This window comes from Protopterus annectens, chromosome 10.part0, assembly GCF_019279795.1.
Source record: "Protopterus annectens isolate FY-2018-M chromosome 10.part0, PAN1.0, whole genome shotgun sequence".
NCBI classification, from domain to species: domain Eukaryota; kingdom Metazoa; phylum Chordata; order Ceratodontiformes; family Protopteridae; genus Protopterus; species Protopterus annectens.
The window spans coordinates 306,649,505-306,671,646 of NC_056744.1; the positions used below are offsets into that span (position 1 = coordinate 306,649,505).

At 42.4% G+C, this 22,142-nt stretch overlaps 1 protein-coding gene across 1 annotated transcript in view; it reads right to left on the minus strand.

The window, feature by feature from the left end:
• LOC122813060 (cyclic AMP-dependent transcription factor ATF-6 alpha-like) overlaps window positions 1-22,142 on the minus strand; it is a 2,557,378-nt gene that overhangs the window by 309,207 nt on the left and 2,226,029 nt on the right. Inside the window, exon 15 of the mRNA XM_044085178.1 lies at window positions 10,492-10,576. Coding sequence (XP_043941113.1) covers window positions 10,492-10,576 — 85 coding nt within the window. The remainder of the gene's footprint in view (window positions 1-10,491; window positions 10,577-22,142) is intronic.

The window sequence follows — 22,142 nt, forward strand, 5'->3', positions numbered from 1 at the left end:
AGATTAGGAGTGTGGTCTCGAAGTGTCAACCACAGGCTGCCACACCTTACTGGTGCCTGGAAAATAGCAGTTGGCTGCGAATCATCAGGTAATTCCTGGCCCACAGGTACATCTGTATAGTATGTGGCTGTGATTCAGCAGGTAATTCCTGACCCAGAGGTACATCTGTATAGCATTTGGCCGCGATTCAGCAGTTAATTCCTGGCCCACAGGTACATCTGTATAGCATTTGACTGTGATTCAGCAGGTAAATTCCTGACCCACAGGTACAGCTGTATAGCATTTGGCTGCGATTCAGCAGGTACTTCCTGGCCCTCAGGTATACCTGTATAGCATTTGATTGTGATTCAGCAGGTAATTCCTGACCCACAGGTACAGCTGTATAGCATTTGGCTGTGATTCAAGCAGGTAATTCCTGGCCGACAGGTACATCTGTATAGCATTTGGCCACGATTCAGCAGGTAATTCCTGGCCCACAGGTACATCTGTATAGCATTTGACTGTGATTCAGCAGGTAATTCCTGGCCCACAGGTACATCTGTATAGCATTTGACTGATTCAGCAGGTAATTCCTGGCCCACAGGTACATCTGTATAGCATTTGGCTGTGGTTCACCAGGTAATTCTTGGCCCACAGGTACATCTGTATAGCATTTGGCTATGATTCAGCAGGTAATTCCTGGCCCACAGGTACATCTGTATAGCATTTGGCCGTGATTCAGCAGGTAATTCCTGGCCCTCAGGTACATCTGTATAGCATTTGGCTGTGATTCAGCAGGTAATTCCTGGCGCACAGGTACATCTGTATAGCATTTGGCTGTGATTCACCAGGTAATTCTTGGCCCACAGGTACATCTGTATAGCATTTGGTTGTGATTCAGCAGGTAATTCCTGGCCCACAGGCACATCTGTATCTTACTACTATCCTCAGAAGAAGCACTAGCAGTTGGGGACACTGCACAAGATGTTGGAGGCAGGCTGGCTAATCAAGCCTTTACAGGATTGATGGGTAGCAAAGACCTCAAGCTCCCAGCCTCCAGAAATTTTAGCTGGCAACTTCTGGTCTATTTTCTTCAGGCATTTAGACAATTTTCTATGACTTCCAAAAACAGCATTCCTTCAAAAGAAGGGGTAGCCATCCATTGGCCTAATGTCACAAAGTTCTCATTTCTTGGATAACAACTAACTTATACACCTTCCACTGCAGTGCCATATTAAATGAAGCATAAAGAATTCACTCAGAAACATAATTTTTGCCAGACAGACACAAATAAAAAGTCCACTGGGACTATTTGTTGTCCAGCTTGCTAGTGATACTTTCAGTATTGTTACCAGTTATTTAGAAACAAAAACACAGAACTGGTATAAGCTCCAATAACCATGACACCAGAGAGTAAATTTAGTCTGTGAATTTATTCTGGTCCCTCGGCCTTTTGCCTTCAATGGAATGCTTTAGCCCTGTGGCTAAGAATTTTGTGTCTATTCATGGGGGGTCTGAAACTAGTTTGTTTTATAGTGTGCTGGCACGTCCATCATTGGAGCGGGGGGGGGGGGGGGGGGTAAGGATGAATTAAATAAACCAGAATGTAAAATGATTATAAATTTTAGAAAGTTTCATCTCAGGGGAATGAATATTGACAGTAATTTAACTTTGTAAATCCAAACAAAAATAGGTATATAAAAAGTTTTAAATAAGTGAGCATGAAAACTGTTTAAGATTCATATAGAACATGTTAATTAAAAGTTTAGAGAATATTTTTTTTGAATTTTTTGAATGTTTTTGAATGGATTCTATATGAAATGTGTATAATATAATTTATGGAATAATATCTGTACTTATTGTAAATACTTATGAATGATGGAAGAATTTTAGGTAAGGAAAAACCTATAACTTATATTTAATGTGTGGTGGGGGATGCAGGTTTCTTTCAGTGTGTACATCAAGTAATTGACAGTTTGATTAATTGGTTTCAAATGACACTGTGTATAAAATAGAGTGATTTGTGGTGCTTAAACATTCCATTGAAGGTGAAAGGCCAAGGTACCAGAATAAATTCACTGACTAATTTTACTCTATGGTGTCGTGGTTATTGGAGCTTATACCAGTTCCGGGTTTTTGTTTCTAAATAATTTGTTCATGTTGGTGCACTGCTAGTATTGTTACCAGTCTCAGAAAGATCTCCAAGTTACAGTCAAGAATGGCCAAACTTACAGACTGCAACAATACAGTGCAGCAGAAAAAATATTCCCAGTCTGGGGAATTAAAGCTCAGGAAGTCGGGATGGATGGTCAGACATCAACCATTTGTACAACTCCTACAATTGTGTATAACACCTCAACAATATATTGTAAACTTGTTTCTCTTTGAAATTATCTTTCATTCTGTGTGTTCCTATGACTTCCAATTTTGCTATTTCTTAAGAGTAATGATTTTTTATGTAATGTACTTAGTATTTAGTGGAGCTTTTCTCCTCGGGCCTCCGCTGAAAATGGACATGTATCCAGCCAGACTAGCCCGGTCAACAAATGTAAAATAAATAAAATAAAATAAAATACTGAAGTTCTGGAGGTTGCCCAGAAATCTGAAAGTTCAATGCAGGAGAAGAGAAGAGAAAATGGTGTGTAGTATGCCCTACTGTCTTACTAATTCCCCTGGCACAGAAAAACCTAGGCCAGCATGGGAGACCTCTAAAAGCTCAGGAAGTCGGGATGGATGGTCAGACATCAACCATTTGTACAACTCCTACAATTGTGTATAACACCTCAACAGTATCCCTAAGGAAGATTTCCCATGATCACTCAACATGTTTACAAGGCCACAGCTGAAAACAAATCACCATCCACTAAACCTCATAGTGCTCATTCAAAAGCCCGAAGTCAGACCTCACACTAGCATGGGAAAACAAGCATAACACATGGTTCCTTGGATTATGTTACTTCAAATATCTGTATATTCAGTCTCGCTCAAACTTCATAATCTAAATACTCAAGTATATGGGTAAATGGAGGACCTGGACTGCAAGATATGCATCTAAAATATGCCACTGGTAGGAGAGGCGCTGCCTCTAAGTGTGGACATTGGAGTCCACCTTACCACACATGCTGGTAGGGGAGAGACTACCACTTAACATGGCCGCTAGTAGGACAGAGCTTCCTCTAGGTGTGGATGTTGGAGCCCACCTTACTATGGCTGCATGCTGGTAGGGGAGAGACTACCACTAACCATAGCTGCTGGTGGGAGACAGGTGCCTCTAAGTGTGGACATTGGAGCTCACCTTACCATGCATGCTGGTAGGGACAGACTATCACTAACCATAACTGCTGGTGGGACACAGCTGCCCCTAACCATGCATATTACTGGGGATGGGCATCTACTCATGATCAAATACCCATGTAGCTGAAAGACCTGCCTCTAGCCAATCAAGTGGGGGGAAGAGTGTCACTAAACTGGGGAAGATTTGCTTCTAACCAGGAGTGCTTATGAAGAATAGCTACCTCTATCCTTGGTTGTTTGTGGGGGTGGACCCACCTGTAACTTGGGCTACTGGTGGGAGAAAAACTGTTTCTAAAAATGACAGTGAGTAAGAGAGGGACTGCATTTGATAATGGGTGTTCGAGGGGGGTGCAGCAACCTATAATCTGGGCTGCTGGTGGGGGAGGTATGGTCTTAAACCATAGGTATTTGTGGATGAAGAGCCTTCTACTAACCATAAGCTAAGATGGAGGAGTCCCTGCCTCTAATCATGGTAGCTACTGGGGAAAGGAAAATCTCTAACCACTTCCATGTGTTGATGAGTCAGAAGACTTCCTATAACCAGAGAAACGGTTTCAGAGGGGTGGCATTTTCTAATTATACTTGCAGGCTAAGGAGGGAGATTCTTCTAGCAACGGATATCAGTGAGTGAAAAGCCTTCCTGAGGATTAGAATTTACTGCATCCAAGTATAGCAGCTGATGTCAGTATATGAGCTGGTGTTAGGGAAAGTATCCAAACACAGCTGTTTGGGGAGGGGCGGCTGCAGATGGCCATATTTTATATGAAAACAATGAGGATGCAGTCTTTTCAGAAGTAACAGCACAGCTACATGTAACAAGGGCCAATAAACATTTGGGACTTTAACATCTAATCCTTTAATACTGCAGACCCCTAATATCTACATTAGTGTATGGGGCAGTGGAGGCTTTTTATCCATCCCTTTAAAACAAGCAAGAATGTTGCAAATGTATGAAATGGCTCCACAAAACATGTTTTCAACCAAAAAAAGGGAAAAAAAAGAAAATTATGGGAATATATCCATGGAAATGTTGTGTAGCTCAATGAACAATTAACTAGCACAAAAACTAGGGAGAGTTTTGTTATTGTTGCTCTCAGATGGCAAAGAAGGAAACATACAGTAGTGTACACTTACCATAAATGTAGATGTTCGAGTGTATTCACTGTTGCAGTCATTACATTTGGGTAATCTGCTGGCAGGTTGCCCTCAGCTGGCCTGATTAACAAAGTCTTGGGTCCTGCATTGGTTGCTGTCCCTTCTTCCGTGACGTCAGGTCGTCAGGGGTATAAAACATGCAGCTGATGCTAATTTATCAGTTTTTTTTTGCCCCATATGTCAAGTGCCCCCATAATGGGAAGCAATTATATACAAGGTTACACCTCCAACAAAAAGCAAATACACCAGAAAGCTTTAAGCATAGTAAACAAGAATAGAGATATAGACAACAGAAGTCAATGGGTTGGAGGGAAGGTAACCAGGACTGCAACAGTGAATACACTTGAACATCTACACTTATGGTAAGTGTACACAACTGTACTATGTTCTTCATGTTTCACTGTTGCAGTCATTCCATTTGGGTAGATTCCCAAAGCTATGGTTGGGAGGAGGAGTTTATACAGCATTAGGGCTAGCTATAAGGCCTGCAAGACAGCAACGGCAAAGCTCTGGATTTAGAGAAAATTGGTAAATGATCATGCTTAGTGAAAGTATGTACAGAGCTCCAGGTAGCAGCTTCTAGGATATCCCTGGTAGGAACACCTCTGAGAAAGTCTGCAGAAGTAGATGCAGCCCTGGTGGAGTGAGATCTGATCCCCTGGGGGATAGGTTTTCCATGGTGCTTATAGCAGAATGCAATGGATTATCCATTTAGAAATGGTTTGTTTTGAAATAGCCTTCCCCTCTGCCCCTGCAGCAAATGCTACCAGCAGTTGTTTAGATTTCCTTTGAGGTTTAGTCCTGTCCAAGTAGAATCTAAGTTGTCTGTGCACATCCAAGTAATGCATAATCCGTTCCCTTTTGTTCTGTGGATTGGGAAAGAAGTTTGGCAAATGAATGGACTGATTAAGAGCCCACACCGGAAACCACCTTGGGCATGAAGAATGGATTGGTCCTCAGAGATACCCTGTCCGCATGAAAGATGATGAAAGGCTCCACTGCCATAAGGGCCTATAATTCAGATATCCTTCAAGCTGAAGTGATTGCTAAAAGGAAGGCTGTTTTCCAAGAAAGAAATTTTAAGTCTGCTGTAGCAGCTGGCTCGAAAGGAGGTAGAGTGAGTTTCTCCAAAACAATGTTAAGGTCCCAGGCAGGGGATGGAGCTCTCCTGGGTGGTCTCAAGTTTTTTGCCCCTCTGAAATACTGCTTGAGAAGAGGATGAGAGAAGAGGGGAGGTTCTGTGTTATAATGAGCTGAAATAGCTGAGGCGTGGATTTTAATGGAGGAAAAAGACAGGCCCTTGTGAAGTATCTCAATTAAGTATTGCAAAATCTGAGGTAAATTGGGGGTTGCTGTGCTCATCCCTAAAGATTGGTTCCAGGCACAGAATCTTTTTCATTTGTCAGCATAAGATTTTCTAGTACTAGGTCTCCTTGCCTCTAAGATGACATCTATCACAAGTTTGCTGAAGGATGATAAGGGTGAATTTAAGTGATTAGCCAGGCTGCAAGGTTCAATGCTGGAAGCTGAGGGTGCAGAATTTGGTTCTCCTGCTAAGACAGCAGGGTAGGGGTCTGAGGCAGGTGCCATGGTGTAATTGCAACACACTGCGCAGGAGGGGGTACCAGTGTTGGTGCAGCCAGTCTGGAGCAATCAAAATCATCCGTCGTTTGTCCTGTGTGACTTTTAGGAGAACTTTGGAGAGCAGAAGCAGAGGAGGGAAGATGTAGATTGATAGGTTTTTCCAGCTGAAGGACAAAGCATCCACTTTCCAGGCTTGTTTGTGGGGAGTCCTTGTGCAAAACTTGCCCAACTAATAGTTCTGGTGGGAGGCAAATATACCTATGTCTGGGCTCCCCCATTCACTTGTCAACATGTTGAAAATCCTTGGTTCCAGTTTCCACTCGTGTGGATCCATGAGGTTTCTGCTTAGTCTGTCTGCCAGTGTATTCAATTTTCCTGGCAGGAATTGAGCTTGTAGATGCACTTGGTAGCTCAAGGCTGTGTTCCACAATGCCATGGCTAGTCTGCAGAGGGGGTAGGAATGTGTACCCTCCCCTGCTTGTTTATGTACCACATAACCGTGGTGGTGTCCGTCTTTACCATTAGTTGTCCTGGAAGAATGTAGTCCTTGAAGGCTGTTAGAGCATTCTGTACAGCTAACATTTCTTTTTGATTGATATGTAGGTGCATTTGATTTTTGTTCCATTTGCCCTGAATGCACTTCCCTGCCAGGTGAGCCCCCCATGCATAGTCTGATGCATCTGTAGTTAGGGTTTGGGCGGCAGGGGGTAGTGTGAATGGCAGCCCCTTGTTTTGGTGGCAGGCCTCTGCCTACCATAGGAACTCCAGGCGTAGGCAAGGTATGATAGGAATCATTGTTTCCAGGCTGTGGCAATGTTGACTCCATAGACTTTTTAGATACCACTGTAGTTTCCTCATATGCAGTCTTGCATATAGAATTACAAGAATGCAGGAGGCCATGAACCCCAAGGTTTGCAGCATTTGTCTTGCAGATAAGCAGGGTTTTTGTGGCCACTTGTTTGAAGTAAGTTACCAAATGAATTTGCTTTTCTAGTGTGAGGAAAGCCATCTGGGCAGTTGTATTCAAGCTTGCACCCAGGAATGTAATCTGTTGACAGGGTACCAGTTGTGATTTCTTTTTGTTTATGGTGTACCCCAGACAAGTTAGAACCCTTTTTACAAATGCCAGATGATTTAAAAGTATGCCCTGGTTTTCTGCCTGAATTAGACAATTGTCCAGGTAAGGATTTATTTGAATATTTCTTTGCCTGCAAAATGCTACAACTGGAGCCAGGCACTTGGTGAATATCCTAGGTGCAGTAGACAAGCTAAAGGGCAGTGCAGAGAACTGACAATGCAAGTAGCCTGCTTTGATGAGTAGGTATCTTCTGCAGGATTCCCTGATTGGGATGTGCAGGTATGCTGCTTTTAAATCTAGAGTTGTAAACCAGGCGTCTTTGCCTAGCACAGGAAGTAACTGGTGAAGAGATGGCATCTTGAATTTTGGAATCTCCAGTAGACAGGTCCAGGATTGGACGCCATGATTTGTCTTTTCTGGGTACCAGAAAAAGCCTGGAGTAGAAACCTTGCCCTTTTCCTCTTCTGGTACCAGCTGAATAGCCATCATGCTTAAGAGGGAAAGTACTTGTTTTTGAGCCTCTGCCCACTGATTTGGGGGCAGGTCTGGCCACCCGTTTGGTGTTGGCAACATGTGAAAATGAACTCTGTATCCCTGGGACACTATATTTAAAGCCCATTTGTCCTGGGTTATGAGTTCCCAGTTCTTTGCATGAAGAACAATCTTTCTCCCCAAAGGGTGGTCAAAAGAGAAGTGCTTGGGAATTTTAAAGGGAAGTCATTGAGGCTGTTTACCATAGAGGGGGTGTCTTGTTATTTCCAGATTTGAAACTGGAGGCCCCCCACTGCTTAGTTCTGAGAGTCCCCTGGGACTGAAACCTGGGTTTTTTGCTGTATCTGGATTTGGCTTGAAAGGACCTGGAAGGGACTGGAAAGGACCAATTCTTAGTAGGCCAGTGCCTACTAAATCTAGGAGGTTGCACTTGTAAAAAATATTTAACAGTTTGTATAGATTTAGCTTTATCTTCCATCTTTTTAACAACTTCTTCAGCCTTATTGTCAAACATACGATCCTGATTTAAAGGAGCATCCAACAGTTTAGCTTTAACATGATCAGGCAAAGATTGCTCCTTAAGCCAAGCATGCCTTCTAAGCACAGTCCCAGTAACAGAAGCCCTGCAAGAGGCCTCTTAAGAATCAAAACCACATTGCAAAGTATGTTTTCCAACTTGTTCAGAATGTGTTAAATCCTGTAAATCTATTTTCCACACAGTCAGGAATCAACATCATTTTCTGTCCAATAATATGCTGTTGATATTTTAACATATTAAATTGGCAGTTTAAAGCTCTGATTGCCAAAGTTGCAGAAGTATAAACCTTTTTGCTCCATCTATCCAGCGCCCTGGAGTCTCTATCAGAAGGGGTAGGATTTTTAGCAGTAGAAGCCTTAATGCCCTTGGGCCCCTGAGAAATAGTTTCTGGATCTGCAACAGGATTTTTGAAAAGAAACTTGTGGGACTCAGGAACCCTGTAGTATCGGTCAGGCTTACTAGGAGCCGGAGGCAGGGAATCAGGAGCCAAACTGGATTCCGAGAACACATCAACAATGTCTAGTACAGGAGGTATAGCCAAAGGCCTATGCTAAGGTAGGAGGAGGAAATCCCTAAACCTCTTCTTCAAATAAGAAAATTCCTGATTTTCCCAGTGGAAATGCTCCCTTAAAGTATGTAAAGTTTCCCCAAAATAAAAATCCTCAGGAGGGGAAGCAGAGGGAATGGAATCCTCTGCATCAGAGTCCTCATAGGAAGGTCTGGACAAATCCAGTTCATCAGAAGAGCCCGAAGAAACAGAATCACGATCAGAAGATTCATAGTCAAGCTCAGCCCTAGGCCTCTTGGGAGAAGGGGAGGCTGACTACCCCTGATTAGAGTTATTAGATCTTCAGCCATTTTTATCATTTGTTTTTTAGGCATAGGGGCCTGAGCATGCGGCCTGGGCATCAGTTTTTTAGACATGGATCGAGATTTAGGCCTTAGTAATGAAGGCAGTGTCGATTTAATATGCAAGTCTGTAGGCCTGAATACATCCTCAGAAGCCAGTGCCTGCACAGCGGCTCCGGACCCATCCAAGGTAGAGACATCCGCGGGTTCCATAGTTATCTTGCGACATACCGGACTCCAAATGGGTCTCAGTAGAGGCCTGCGAATCAGAAGTAGCATGTATCAGGGGCTGCAAAAGTGCCTCACTGAGTACCGGTGAACTGGCGGCATCGTCGGCAGTTTTGGACCTCGGCGGCCTGTCTCTGTCTTTATCTTTGCATTTTTTCAGAATCCTGGTATTCGGATGGCTAACCAATGACATTTCTGGATAATTAAACCGAGAACTGAAATATTTAGAGGCAAAAATATACAGACGATGGATAGTGCGCTGATTAAATAAAGCACAAAACAGACAGCAAGGTACGTCGTGGTCATGGCCTAGGCAAGGAATACAGTATGAATGAAAATCTTTATGGAGGTATTTGCCTTCCACAAGTAATGCAATTATTAACTTTTACTGACATTGGTAAGGAGCAAGAAAAAGTTTCCCCAGCAGGGTACTTAGCTTTAAGTTGAAGACTTCGGTTCTTAAACTTGAAAATTAAAATTTCAGGAGTCGGCCGACCGGCACTTGCGAACTGCTTCTGCTGCGGGCACCGCACGGCAAGAAAGACTGATAAAAATTTTTTATACCCCTGACGACCTGACGTCCTGGAGGAAGGGACAGCAACTGACGCAGGACCCAAGACTTTGTTAATCAGGCCGACTGTGGGCAACCTGCCAGCAGATTACCCAAATGTAATGACTGCAACAGTGAAACATGAAGAACATCAAGGCAGAAGATGAGAAGATGACAGGCAGTAAATTCTGGAAAACACTCATCACCACACTGCTGTCACTTCATCCCTCAGTCTGCTACGCTCCCTATAATCCAATGGCTTGTAGATTTGGCACCTAAGGCCAAAAACTATATGCATGACTAAGGAATGAGCACTCCTGCAGCAGGCAGTCTTTAGTGTAATGCTGCTACATTCCTCGTATATCGTTAATGATGGTGACAAACAGAAACAAAGCCTCATCAGTTGGTGCTGGTCGCAAGCTAATGTCACTCCCTCCACAATATAGCCTCCAAATAAACAAGTCATCTTAAATTATTTGTGATGTACTATGCAAGATCATACAGAAATGCTTTAAGCACTTCAAGCAGAATGTTACCATATGGGGTCACTACAGACCTAATCTGACCAATGACCACAATTGTGGCTGGATTACTGAACATGAGGTCTGCTGAGCACAACATTAAATAGTGGTCATATTCCTGGACTGATGGTTTCACACAGAGTTGTACACTACAGTTTTAATCACTGGCTATGGTCAAAGCTAGAAGTTGCAAATGATCCCTTGACAAAACATCTGTACTTACCGGTCACATTCATGGCAGGCAGCAACAGGGACATTTTGGGCCTTCTTGTTTTATTGTGAGCTGTAGCTGGTAACAACAGATGGTCCTAGAACATAAAATTAGAAAAGTTAGTATTAATAATCTGCATAATATATGTACAGACCTTCAGAAAGTTCAATCCTATACATCTCTAAGTTGTTAAATCGGTAGGTGTGGTGTCTGCAAGTAACTACAGGACATAAACCAAACTAGAAAGTTAGCATATATTTAACAGTCATACCTCTCAACCTGGTAACATCAAAAATCTGGACAAAGGTCCATGAAAAATAGGTACAACTCTGTATGCTGATTAACATAAAATTTGCATACATAATTATGTAACACCACCCACTTCAATGGAATTGTGGGGTACCAACTTTCAAGCGCAAACTGAACAGACAACCAAAATATGGCCCCAGCCCAGACCCTGCAGTAAATTATTTTTTTCTTTTGAAATGTGTAGCAATGATGTTCACTGGGAAGGGAGAAGATGATGAACCTTAGGATTTTGTTTTTGGTGACTTGCAGTATGTGGGTTTTGTGGTAAAAGTAGGGCATTTAATGGTAGGCAATATTCTAATTTTAGCAAAAGAATATTACAGCATGCTAGGACCTCCAAAAGTTATTGTCCGTGGACTACTGGTCAGTGGCACAGCTTGTGTTTGTGCTGTCCGGGGCTGTCTTGAGTTCACTGCCCTTCCCACCTCACAAAATCATGGTTGAATGGGGCCCCCCCATACACAGCCCCCCACTGCAACCATTCCAATGTCCTATTACTTGGCTATTTTGGCCCATTTATCATAAACACTGTAATGTGCATACTACTTTACTTCTACAATGATTTGGATAAACTGGATTTCATTTAAATCTTTTAGATTTTACAGCACAAACACTAATCTGTTAAACAAAGGCATACAGTCTCACAATGAAAATAGACTTAGCATTAAAACTTCTCTGTCCTTAAAACCCATATTCATTAAAGCAGCATTGAAACCCACATTCAAAGGAAATTCATCTGGCCAGTGGCGGATAAAGATTACCTTTGGGTTGTTGTCTAATCATAGGCCCCTTGCACAAAAAATGTGTGTGTTCTTCGATACACTTTCCTGATTGCATTAAATGACATTCCTTGTATAATACAGCACACCTGTTAGAGCGCATTTTAACTTTATTGTTTGAACATTTTTCCAGTAAGCAATGAAACAAAATGCATGAACCAATAATGACACAACTGCCCAATTCAGAACATTTCCATCATAAAAGTCTACTTAAACTTCTACAATCCACCAGTATCAGTAACTATGCACAATCTCTGCAGAAGTAAAAGTCATCTAAATAATTCCACATTAAAGAGATCGGTAACTAATGAAGAGGTTGCTGCTAGCAAACAACTTAATAGTTCATTGTTTCACCTACAAATAAAGTGCCTGTTGCCCTTGAGGAATAAATTGCCTAGGTTACATTTAAAAAAAAATATAAGGTAGTAATATTGCAATAGGGAATGGATGTCAAACTGATAACAGGTTCATAGTTGCTAGGTATCTCTGCCAGAGAGGACATTCTCAGGACTGCAGCATCCACCAATTCCACCCACTTTAAAAGTACACAGTACAGTATCAGCAATCCATCTACATACTGTGGGAGTAGAACCCCCAGCCTTCTGCATCAAGAGCAAGTATTCTACCTGTTGTGCTACTAACACAAACAGACTTGGCCTAAGCAGTGCTGCTTATGCCAAATCAGTTTGTGTTGTTAGTAGCACAACAGGTAGAATACTTGCTTTTGATGCGGAAAGCTGAGGGTTCTACTCCCACTGCGGGAGTAGAACCCACAGCCCTCTGCATCAAAAGCAAGTATTCTACCTGTTGTACTACTAACACAAGCAGACTTGGCATAAGTAGCACTAAACTTCTCTCCCCCTGAAAAACTATGCAGTACAAGAAATCTGGAGAAAGCCAAAATGTATTGGGGGGACAAAAGCCCAAAACCGGGGACACATTTTAAACACTGCTTGTATAATCTTAGAAAAGTTGCTAGAGTAAAATGTTTTGTGTTACAATGTGTTACCTGAAAGATAGGAAGACTGAAACTTAAATGGCTATCATTATTTACTGAATTCAGTTCAACTTCTCAGTGATTTGCCAGAAAACCACAAATCTTTAAGAGGAACAGACCAAAAGTATGAGCCAAATATTCCATAAACATTGGACAGTTGCAAACTATGGTTAACTCCTTCAATCACAAGGGGGATGGTGGTAAGGGTAGAGAGTTTAGGCTTTTAGCTCCTTATACCTAAGGTACAGGGTTTGAGTCTGAGTAACTCTAACTGGCAGTTGTAACTAACTGGGGCACACACACACACAATGAAAGCTGGCTGTAAAGTAACAAATGAGACCCATAAATGAAAAGAATAATATGTACAAATGACAGCTGTACACACACAAAACATAAGTACTGCAAATGAAAGCATAAACACACAAAGAAATAATAGCTGACCAGTAATTGTCTATGGAATTAATGCCTGCCAATCAGTACTGCAACGTTCTGGGCATAAAAGTGTACACATGAAAGCATTGCATGTTCTGACTGCCATTAAGCTGTAAAAACTGTACATATGAAAGCACCGCATGTTTGGACTGCCATTAAGCTGTAAAAAGTGCACACATGAAAGCATTGCATGTTCTGACTGCCGTTAAGCTGTAGCTATGTTTCACCTGCCAATAAGGGACTGAAAACTGCTAAGTGAAAAACAAACATGCAAAGCATATAATTTCTGGGAAAGTTGTGGCTGCTGCTTCTAAGCACCGAAGTAAAAGCCAGCACTTCTCAATACAATAACTTAATGCTGCTACAGCACAGTTTGTCTTACCTGGAGGAGCCGGAACTGGTCCACAGAATTCAAATGCAGCTGCTTAGGAGGAGCTGGGGAACTGCACGTATGCTATGGGGCCCAGAAACAGTTCAGTGAATCCCCCTGCTAAACATTCTTCTGTCTGTGAATGCTGTAGGCTTCTGATTTCTGAATAACACGTTGGCTGGAGGAGCCAAGCCGACCAGTAACCGTAGAATTAAAATGCTGCTTTAAGCAACTGAGGAACTGCACAAACACTATGGTCCAGAAATGAAGTTCAGTGAAATCCTTCAGTTCTGACAGGCTGTTCATGGAGCCAATGTCATTGCGCATGCCTCTGCATGCGACATCAGCTGAAAAACAAAAAAAAATTTTAAAAAAGCTGGGAAATTCGGAAATTAAGGGGTGCCACTCAGGAATCATGGCACCCCATTATTTGGACCTCAAAACTGGTAAAAACCAAGACATTCAGTACGGTTCAGAGGTCTGTCAACAGTACATAAAGTAGGGGCACACACACTGGCAGACAAAACTAGAAAAACAGTAAATGCACAATATTATCACATGGGCTGGGAGACAAAAAAACACAAACAGAAAGCAGGCAATAATTTGACATTGGGATTCTTGAACGGCTTGTTCTGGCCCTCAGAGTGGACCATACTAAGAGCAAAAAGAGAGACAGAAAAAGCAATGGTAAGACGCACCTCTGTTATGGAGAGAGTTCTAGAAAGACTGCATTTATATCAAGATATCATAAGTGGTTAAAAGTTTCACACGTATGGTACCCTATTACGGAAATGCGCAGTGTTTCCTAAGTGACAGACCTGTACGTTACCGATATGGAAATGCGCAGTGTTTCCTGTTAAGTCACAGACCTGTACATTACCGATATGGAAATGCACAGTGTTTCCTGTTAAGTGACAGACCTGTACATTACCGATATGGAAAGGCACAGTGTTTCCTGTTAAGTGACAGACCTGTACGTTACCGATATGGAAATGCACAGTGCTTCCTGTTAAGTGACAGATGCACAGTGCTTCCTGTTAAGTGGCAGACCTGTACATTACCGATATGGAAATGCGCAGTGTTTCCTGTTAAGTGACAGACCTGTACATTACCGATATGGAAATGCGCAGTGTTTCCTGTTAAGTCACAGACCTGTACATTACCGATATGGAAATGCACAGTGTTTCCTGTTAAGTGACAGACCTGTACGTTACCGATATGGAAATGCGCAGTGTTTCCTGTTAAGTGACAGACCTGTACATGACCGATATGGAAATGCACAGTGCTTCCTGTTAAGTGACAGATGCACAGTGCTTCCTGTTAAGTGACAGACCTGCACGTTACCGATATGGAAATGCACAGTGTTTCCTGTTAACTGACAGACCTGCACGTTACCGATATGGAAATGCGCAGTGTTTCCTGTTAAGTCACAGACCTGTACATTACCGATATGGAAATGCGCAGTGTTTCCTGTTAAGTGACAGACCTGTACGTTACCGATATGGAAATGCGCAGTGTTTCCTGTTAAGTGACAGACCTGTACGTTACCGATATGGAAATGCGCAGTGTTTCCTGTTAAGTGACAGACCTGTACGTGACCGATATGGAAATGCGCAGTGTTTCCTGTTAAGTGACAGACCTGTACATTACCGATATGGAAATGCGCAGTGTTTCCTGTTAAGTCACAGACCTGTATGTTACCAATATGGAAATGTGCAGTGTTTCCTGTTAAGTGACAGACCTGCACGTTACCGATATGGAAATGCGCAGTGTTTCCTGTTAAGTCACAGACCTGTACGTTACCGATATGGAAATGCACAGTGTTTCCTGTTAAGTGACAGACCTGTACGTTACCGATATGGAAATGCGCAGTGTTTCCTGTTAAGTGACAGACCTGTACGTGACCGATATGGAAATGCGCAGTGTTTCCTGTTAAGTGACAGACCTGTACGTTATCGATATGGAAATGCGCAGTGTTTCCTGTTAAGTGACAGACCTGTACGTTACCGATATGGAAATGTGCAGTGTTTCCTGTTAAGTGACAGACCTTACTCCTCATTCTGCACTCTACAAATGATCAACAAAATGTTACCCACACATGCTGCAGATGCAACCTTCTTTGCTTTTTACAGTGATGCTTCTTCGAAGGAGCTTAAAGCATAAGGAGCTTATGGGACTTGATTGTGCCCTCCTTTGCACCTGTATCTGGCTTATATCAGTAGAAAACAAGATAGTAGGAGCACAGCAGTCCAGCTGCGGCAGGACCACCACCACCACAGCCTGCATTATCACTCCAGCAACAGGATTAAGTAGGTAATAAATGCTTCTTAATGTGGGGCCAGACTTTGCTGACTCTTTCCATGTGACAAGTGATACAGAAGACAGGATGTAAATCTCACCTTCAACATTTTAACTGCTTTACCCTCAATGCTGGTTTCCCACTGGCAGAAGGATGTTTCTAAGTTCTTGCCCCTGATCAAACTTGTCACATGCTCTGGTGAAGTCTATTAAATCTATGCCAACTCTGCCATACTTGTATTTCAAAACTAGATTAAATGTTTTCTATCACAGCTTTGCAATGATTTGAAATATTAATGAGAGTCCTTTACTTTCCAATACTTTATTTTGTCTGAGAAGTGCCCCCAACACTGTGGTTTCAGTGCACGCACTTCCACCCACCTTCCTTACCTATACTCCCCCCCCCCCCTTACTGAAACGAGGTTTCTTAACTACCTGATCAACAGGCGCCATTTCTGACCTCCTTGCTGCCTCTGAACCCAAGGCATCTAAGAGATCCCTGTAAGTTTCTAAACACTGGCAATAAATCTATTGCATCACATTTATCTATAATACTAAGCAGCCATACACCTCTGTTTGACCATTACAAAGTACTGCTATGCATTGGTTAATCACAACCTTACACTGCTGTGTTCTTTAACGGTGTATTTTTGCTCATCAGTTTAAGGGGAGCTTGTCTGCTGTAGGGAGGCATATTACAGTTAGATACAGTTCACTAATGTTGTTTGCCTCTATGCAACTGTAACCAGTGTACCACTACAGATCCTCTGTGTTAGTTTTTAGCCACAGAAGCTTGAACTGTAACTAAGAAACTATTCATAGCTCAGCATCTTTTGAGCATCACAGCTATAGAATACATAAGTTTGTCTTTTTATCAGTATTTTTACCTGAGCTTGTCCACAGCTCTTTGCATATGATGTCTCTGCTAAACTAATTTAACTTATTCTAATGTAGTACTGACCTACTATTGTACAGCTACTGTTTTTTTTTTCTCTTTCTGTCCTGACTATACACATATCCCCTGTTCCTACTAATTCTTCCCACCTTCCCTTGGGCCTCAGAATCACCCCTGTGCACATATGAGTAAAGTACAAGTCAAGAAGCCTGCACTAACTGACTAGCAACCACTCTGGTGACTCCAGGCAATTAAACTGAAACCTAACTGTGAGCAGGAATGTATGTTACTGTTACTTTTCTTTGCTCAGTGTTGAGCCCTATTTCAGTCTGTTCACGCTTTAGCTCTGGGAGCGATATTCACCTGGGTTGGCAGCAAGGCATAGTTTCCCCTCCCCACTGTTCAAATTAGACACATCAGACTAGATTGAGCAGCTGTTAAGCTGAAGATTAGACCACTAATCATTATAGCTAAACGTCAGGACTGCCTATAATTAAAACTTGTATAACATTTTTCCCAATTGATTAGAACCTAACCAATTTGCCTAAAATATCTCCTTTTCCCACCATTAGATTTGACCTCTAACACCCGTTAAAAAATACTTCACAATGTCTCTCAGAATTGGCATATAAATATTGCATTGGTCCCAGCATAAATTAGGCAATATCCAGTTAAATTTAACTCAGAAAACTACACTTACTGTTACATTCTGATAATTGTTTTGTCTGGAAAGTGCCCCTAATGCCACGGTTTCAATCTGCTCCATTTGCCCTTACTGCGTTCAGGCTCCCTCCACTACCCTACCCCCATACCCACCCACACACCCCACTTCCCCTACATTTATAGCTAGCTAACCACACCCACATATTTTCAGCCAGTCACACTAAGCAAAGCAACATCTCTCTTTAACACATCCCTAGCACACAATCCCACACCTTAATAGCAATCAGTTATACCTAACTGCCTTACACACCATCTCAAACACACTGCTGGTGCTCCTATACCACCTTTACTCATATCATAGTCAACTGCAAGTCCCTAATCCCACTCCCTGGCAAACTACTTTATTATCCCATCAAGAGAGATATTTCTATTATATTATAGCCCCAACCCTTTTTAACACCAGCCACAAAGCATACTATGGAAACAAATTCCACCCACTTAGAACATATACTCTTCACCTGCCAAAAGCACCCCAAACTGCAAAACATATACTCTTCACCTGCCAAAAGCACCCCAAACTGCAAAACAAGTTCACAAAACTGTCTCCTCAACTTACCATGCTGCTAAGTCTTTCTGGAGACGTACATCCTTACTCTGGCCCAAACTCATCACAATCTACCTCCAGAAACTACCATCTCCCATTTAATACAACCCTATTTAACCATAACAATTCAAACCTTCTCTTTTTCAACATGAATGTAAGAAGCACTGGCAAAAAAGTACATTACCTGCATGCAATACTCTCCCTTTATTCTCCCGACATGATTATATTACCTGAAACCTGGCTAAAGCCCAACAATGACAATGAAATCCTAGCTTCCAGATACAATACTCTACATAAAGACAGATCAAAAGGAGGGTGGAGTAACAATACTATTCAAAACTCACCTCGAAATTGAAAACTTACAGCTACCTATCCCTAATTTTAACAACGCAGAGCTACTCTTTGTTAAGCTACAAATTAACCCCAAAAAACAAATTAGCATTATAGGTGGTTACATACCACCTGGGAACAACATTCCTTCACTAGAAAATTTACTACACTGGATCTCCGATACCCACCCACAAGAAACAATCCTAATGGGGGACTTCAACACAGACTGGCCCACCTACTCCTCTCAGAATCCTTTAACCCATACTAACCTTCATGGGTTCACACAAATTATCATCTCTCTTACAAGGACAGACAAATCTTCCAAGTGACAAGCCATCCCCGACTGAATTCTGATAAAGACCTCCACCCTATGTTCTTAATATGGTTGTTTGGCCTGACAGCCTTAGTGACCCATCAACCAACCTTTCTTCTCAGGACCTGTACCCACCAAAACAAACCAACCACTTACCACATAATCAGAAACAAAAAAAAATTCAACCCTAACAACTTTATATTTGCACTAAAGAGCTGCAACTGGGAACCTCTTAGACAACAATGCCTGGAAGAGGCAGTTAAATCTTTCAACACCACTTTTCTAGACATACTGAACTACCATGCACTCCCTAGAAATATCAGGGTAAAAGCCAATCATGCACCTTGGCTAAGTAAGGAATGCAGATTCCCGCTTAAAGCTAGAGATAAAGCTTGGGACCAGTTTCATAAAGACAAATCCCAAGCCTCAAAAAGTACAGTTTTGTACCTACCATAAATGTAGATGTTCGAAGATCCACATTGCTGCAGTCCTTACACTTGGGTAGTCCGCTGTCCTCGGTCGGCCCGAATATCAAAGTATAAGGCTGACGTCGGTCAAGGCGCATTTCACTGACATCAGGACATCAGGGTACAAATGCGCATGACCAACGTCATATCCTCAGTCTTTTCTTGCCCCAGATGTCAGAAGACCCTAAAAATAAAGGTCAAAACCAAAAGACAGCAAACAAACAACCAACCATCCTAGCACTAAAAATATGTACAACATATACAATATACATCATATTGACCACCCAACCCACACAACCGCCTCTAACTACAGAGGGGAAGGAGGGAGGGTAAATTGGACTGCAGCAATGTGGATCTTCGAACATCTACATTTATGGTAGGTACAAAACTGTACTATGTTCTTCATCTCACATTGCTGCAGTCCTTACACTTGGGTAGAATCCCAAAGCAGAGGTAAGGGAGGATGGCCAAACTATAAGGAAGCAGGAGCTGCCAAAATGCCCTGCAAAACCGCAGTGGCAAAACCAGCCCTGGATTTAGAGTAAAGTGGTAGGTGATAATGCCTAGAGAAAGTATGCACTGAACTCCAAGTAGCTGCCTCCAAAATATCCTTAGTTGCCACCCCTCAAAAAGCTGTCAAGTGGCAGTAGCCCTAGTGGAATGAGGCCTAATCCCAGCTGGAATCTCCTTGCCATGATGGGAATAACAGAAAGCAATGCAAAACCCAATCCACTTAGAAATAGTTTGTTTTGACACAGGCTTGCCCTGAGAACTCAAAGCAAAAGAAACAAATAACTGCTGAGACTGCCTGAACCCTTTAGTTCTGTCCAAATAATATCGCAACTGCCTGTGTACATCTAAAGTGTGCAAAATCTTTTCCCCTTTATTTTGGGGATTTGCATAAAAGTAGGCAAATGAATAGTTTGGTTTAAAGCCACACTAGAAACCACTTTAGGCATAAAGGAAGGATTAGTACGTGAAGATACCCTATCCTTATGGAAAATTAAGAAAGGCTCAACTGCCATAAGGGCCTGCAACTCAGAAACCCTTCTTGCAGAGGTAATAGCCAACAAAAAGCAGTCTTCCATGATAAAACTTTAATTCAGTAGTAGCTGCAGGCTCAAAAGGTTGTAGAGTGAGTTTCTCCAACACAAAATTGAGATCCCAAGCAGGAGTAGGAGCTCTTTGGGGTCTTATATTCTTTGCCCTCTAAGAAATTGCTTGAACAAAGGATGAGAAAACAATGGTGGGTCACAATCATAGTGAGCCGAAATTGCTGCAGCATGAACCTTAATAGAAGAGAAGGACAAACCTTTGTCCAGTAACTCAGTAAGATATTGAAGAGCCACACTTAAATTAGGCTCAGAAACATGAAAATCCTTTGCTGCACTCCAAAATAAAAATCTCTTCCATTTATCTGCGTACACTTTCCTTGTACTAGGCCTTCTAGCTTCCAAAATAACATTCAAAACTTGCTGTGGAAGTGGAGGCCCACTATGGTTCAAAACAGAATATGCCAGGCTGTTAAGTGCAGAGAGTGAAGCTTGACATTGAGCAAATGACTGTCCTCCTGAGACAACAGGTGTGGAATCGAAGGCAAAGGCCAAGGAGGCTTCCGTACCAGGCTTCTCAGTAATGGGTACCAATGCTGTCGAGGCCAATCTGGAGCTATCAAAATCATCCTTGGCTTGTCTTGTCTGGCCTTTAGTAGTACCTTTGGGAGGAGAGGCAGAGGCGGAAAAGCATACACATGAAGATTGCTCCAATTGAAAGAAAGAGCATCCACTTTCCAAGCCGTGGGATGAAACCTTTTTGTGCAAAACTTTGGCAGCTGGTGGTTTAGTGGAGAAGCGAACAGATCTATGTCTGGAGTTCCCCATGACACTGTCAATTTCTGAAATACATGAGGATCCAATTTCCACTCGTGGGGATCCATAATTTGTCTGCTCAACACATCTGCTAAGGAGTTCTGTGCTCCGGCAGAAACCTTGCCTGAAGATTTAGCTGTAAACTGAGAGCAGTCTCCCACAAAATCATTGCTTGCCTGCATAGAGGATAAGAATGTGTTCCGCCTTGCTTGTTGATGTACCACATGACAGTTGTGTTGTCTGTTAGAATCAACACCTGCCCTGGAAAAAGTAAATCCTTGAAAGCTATTAATGCAAACTGGACTGCTAACATCTCTTTCAAGTTGATATGTAGATGTTGTAGTCTGGCAGGCCACTTGTCTTGTATCCACTTTCCATTCAGATGAGCTCCCCAAGCTTTGTCTGAGGCATCTGTCGTTAGAATCTGACTCGCCTCTGGCCGGGTCACAGAGAGTCCCTTGTTTAGGTGACATTCCTGAGCCCACCACAACAATTCCTTTTGAATGCAAGGTATTATTTGAATGACAGTGTCCAAATCCTGGCAGTGCTGTGTCCATACATTTTTGAGATACCATTGTAGCTTCCTCATATGCAGTTTGGCATTGGGAAGCACCAGAATACAAGATGCCATGAACCCCAAGGCTTGAAGGACTGTCCTTGCAGTCAGCCTGGACTGATGAGACAACTGATGAAAGTAAAGGGAAAGATTCTTTTGTTTGTCCGGGGTCAAAAGGCCATCTGGGATGCTGTATTCAGTCTCACACCCAGAAAGCACATGTCCTGAGAGGGTACTAGACTGGACTTTATTTCGTTCACAGAATACCCCAGGCATCTTAGCACTGCTATCACATAATCCAAATGATGAAGAAGCTCGTCCCTTCCTTGAGCCAGAATCAGGCAATCGTCCAAATAAGGATAGATCTGTATTCCTTTTAACCTGAGGAAAGCTATCACTGGAGCCAGAACTTTTGTGAACACTCTGGGCAGTAGATAAGCCAAAGGGCAATGCAGAGAACTGATAATGAGAAGTCCCAGCTTGAAAACGCAGATACTTCCTGCAACTCAGTCTGATAGGAACATGAAGATAAGCTTCCTTGAGATCCAAAGTTACCATCCAATGATCTTTGCCCAGCAGAGGTAAAAGCTGCTGTAACGTCAACATTTTGAACTTGGGAATGTCCAGATAAGTGTTGAGGATAGATAAGTCCAAAATTGGTCTCCACGTGTTCCCTTTCTTTGGTACTAGGAACAGGCGAGAATAAAATCCTAGGCCCACTTCTGGCATAGGGACCGGCTGTATGGCCCCTATTTGGAGTAACAGAGAAATTTGCTTGTGAG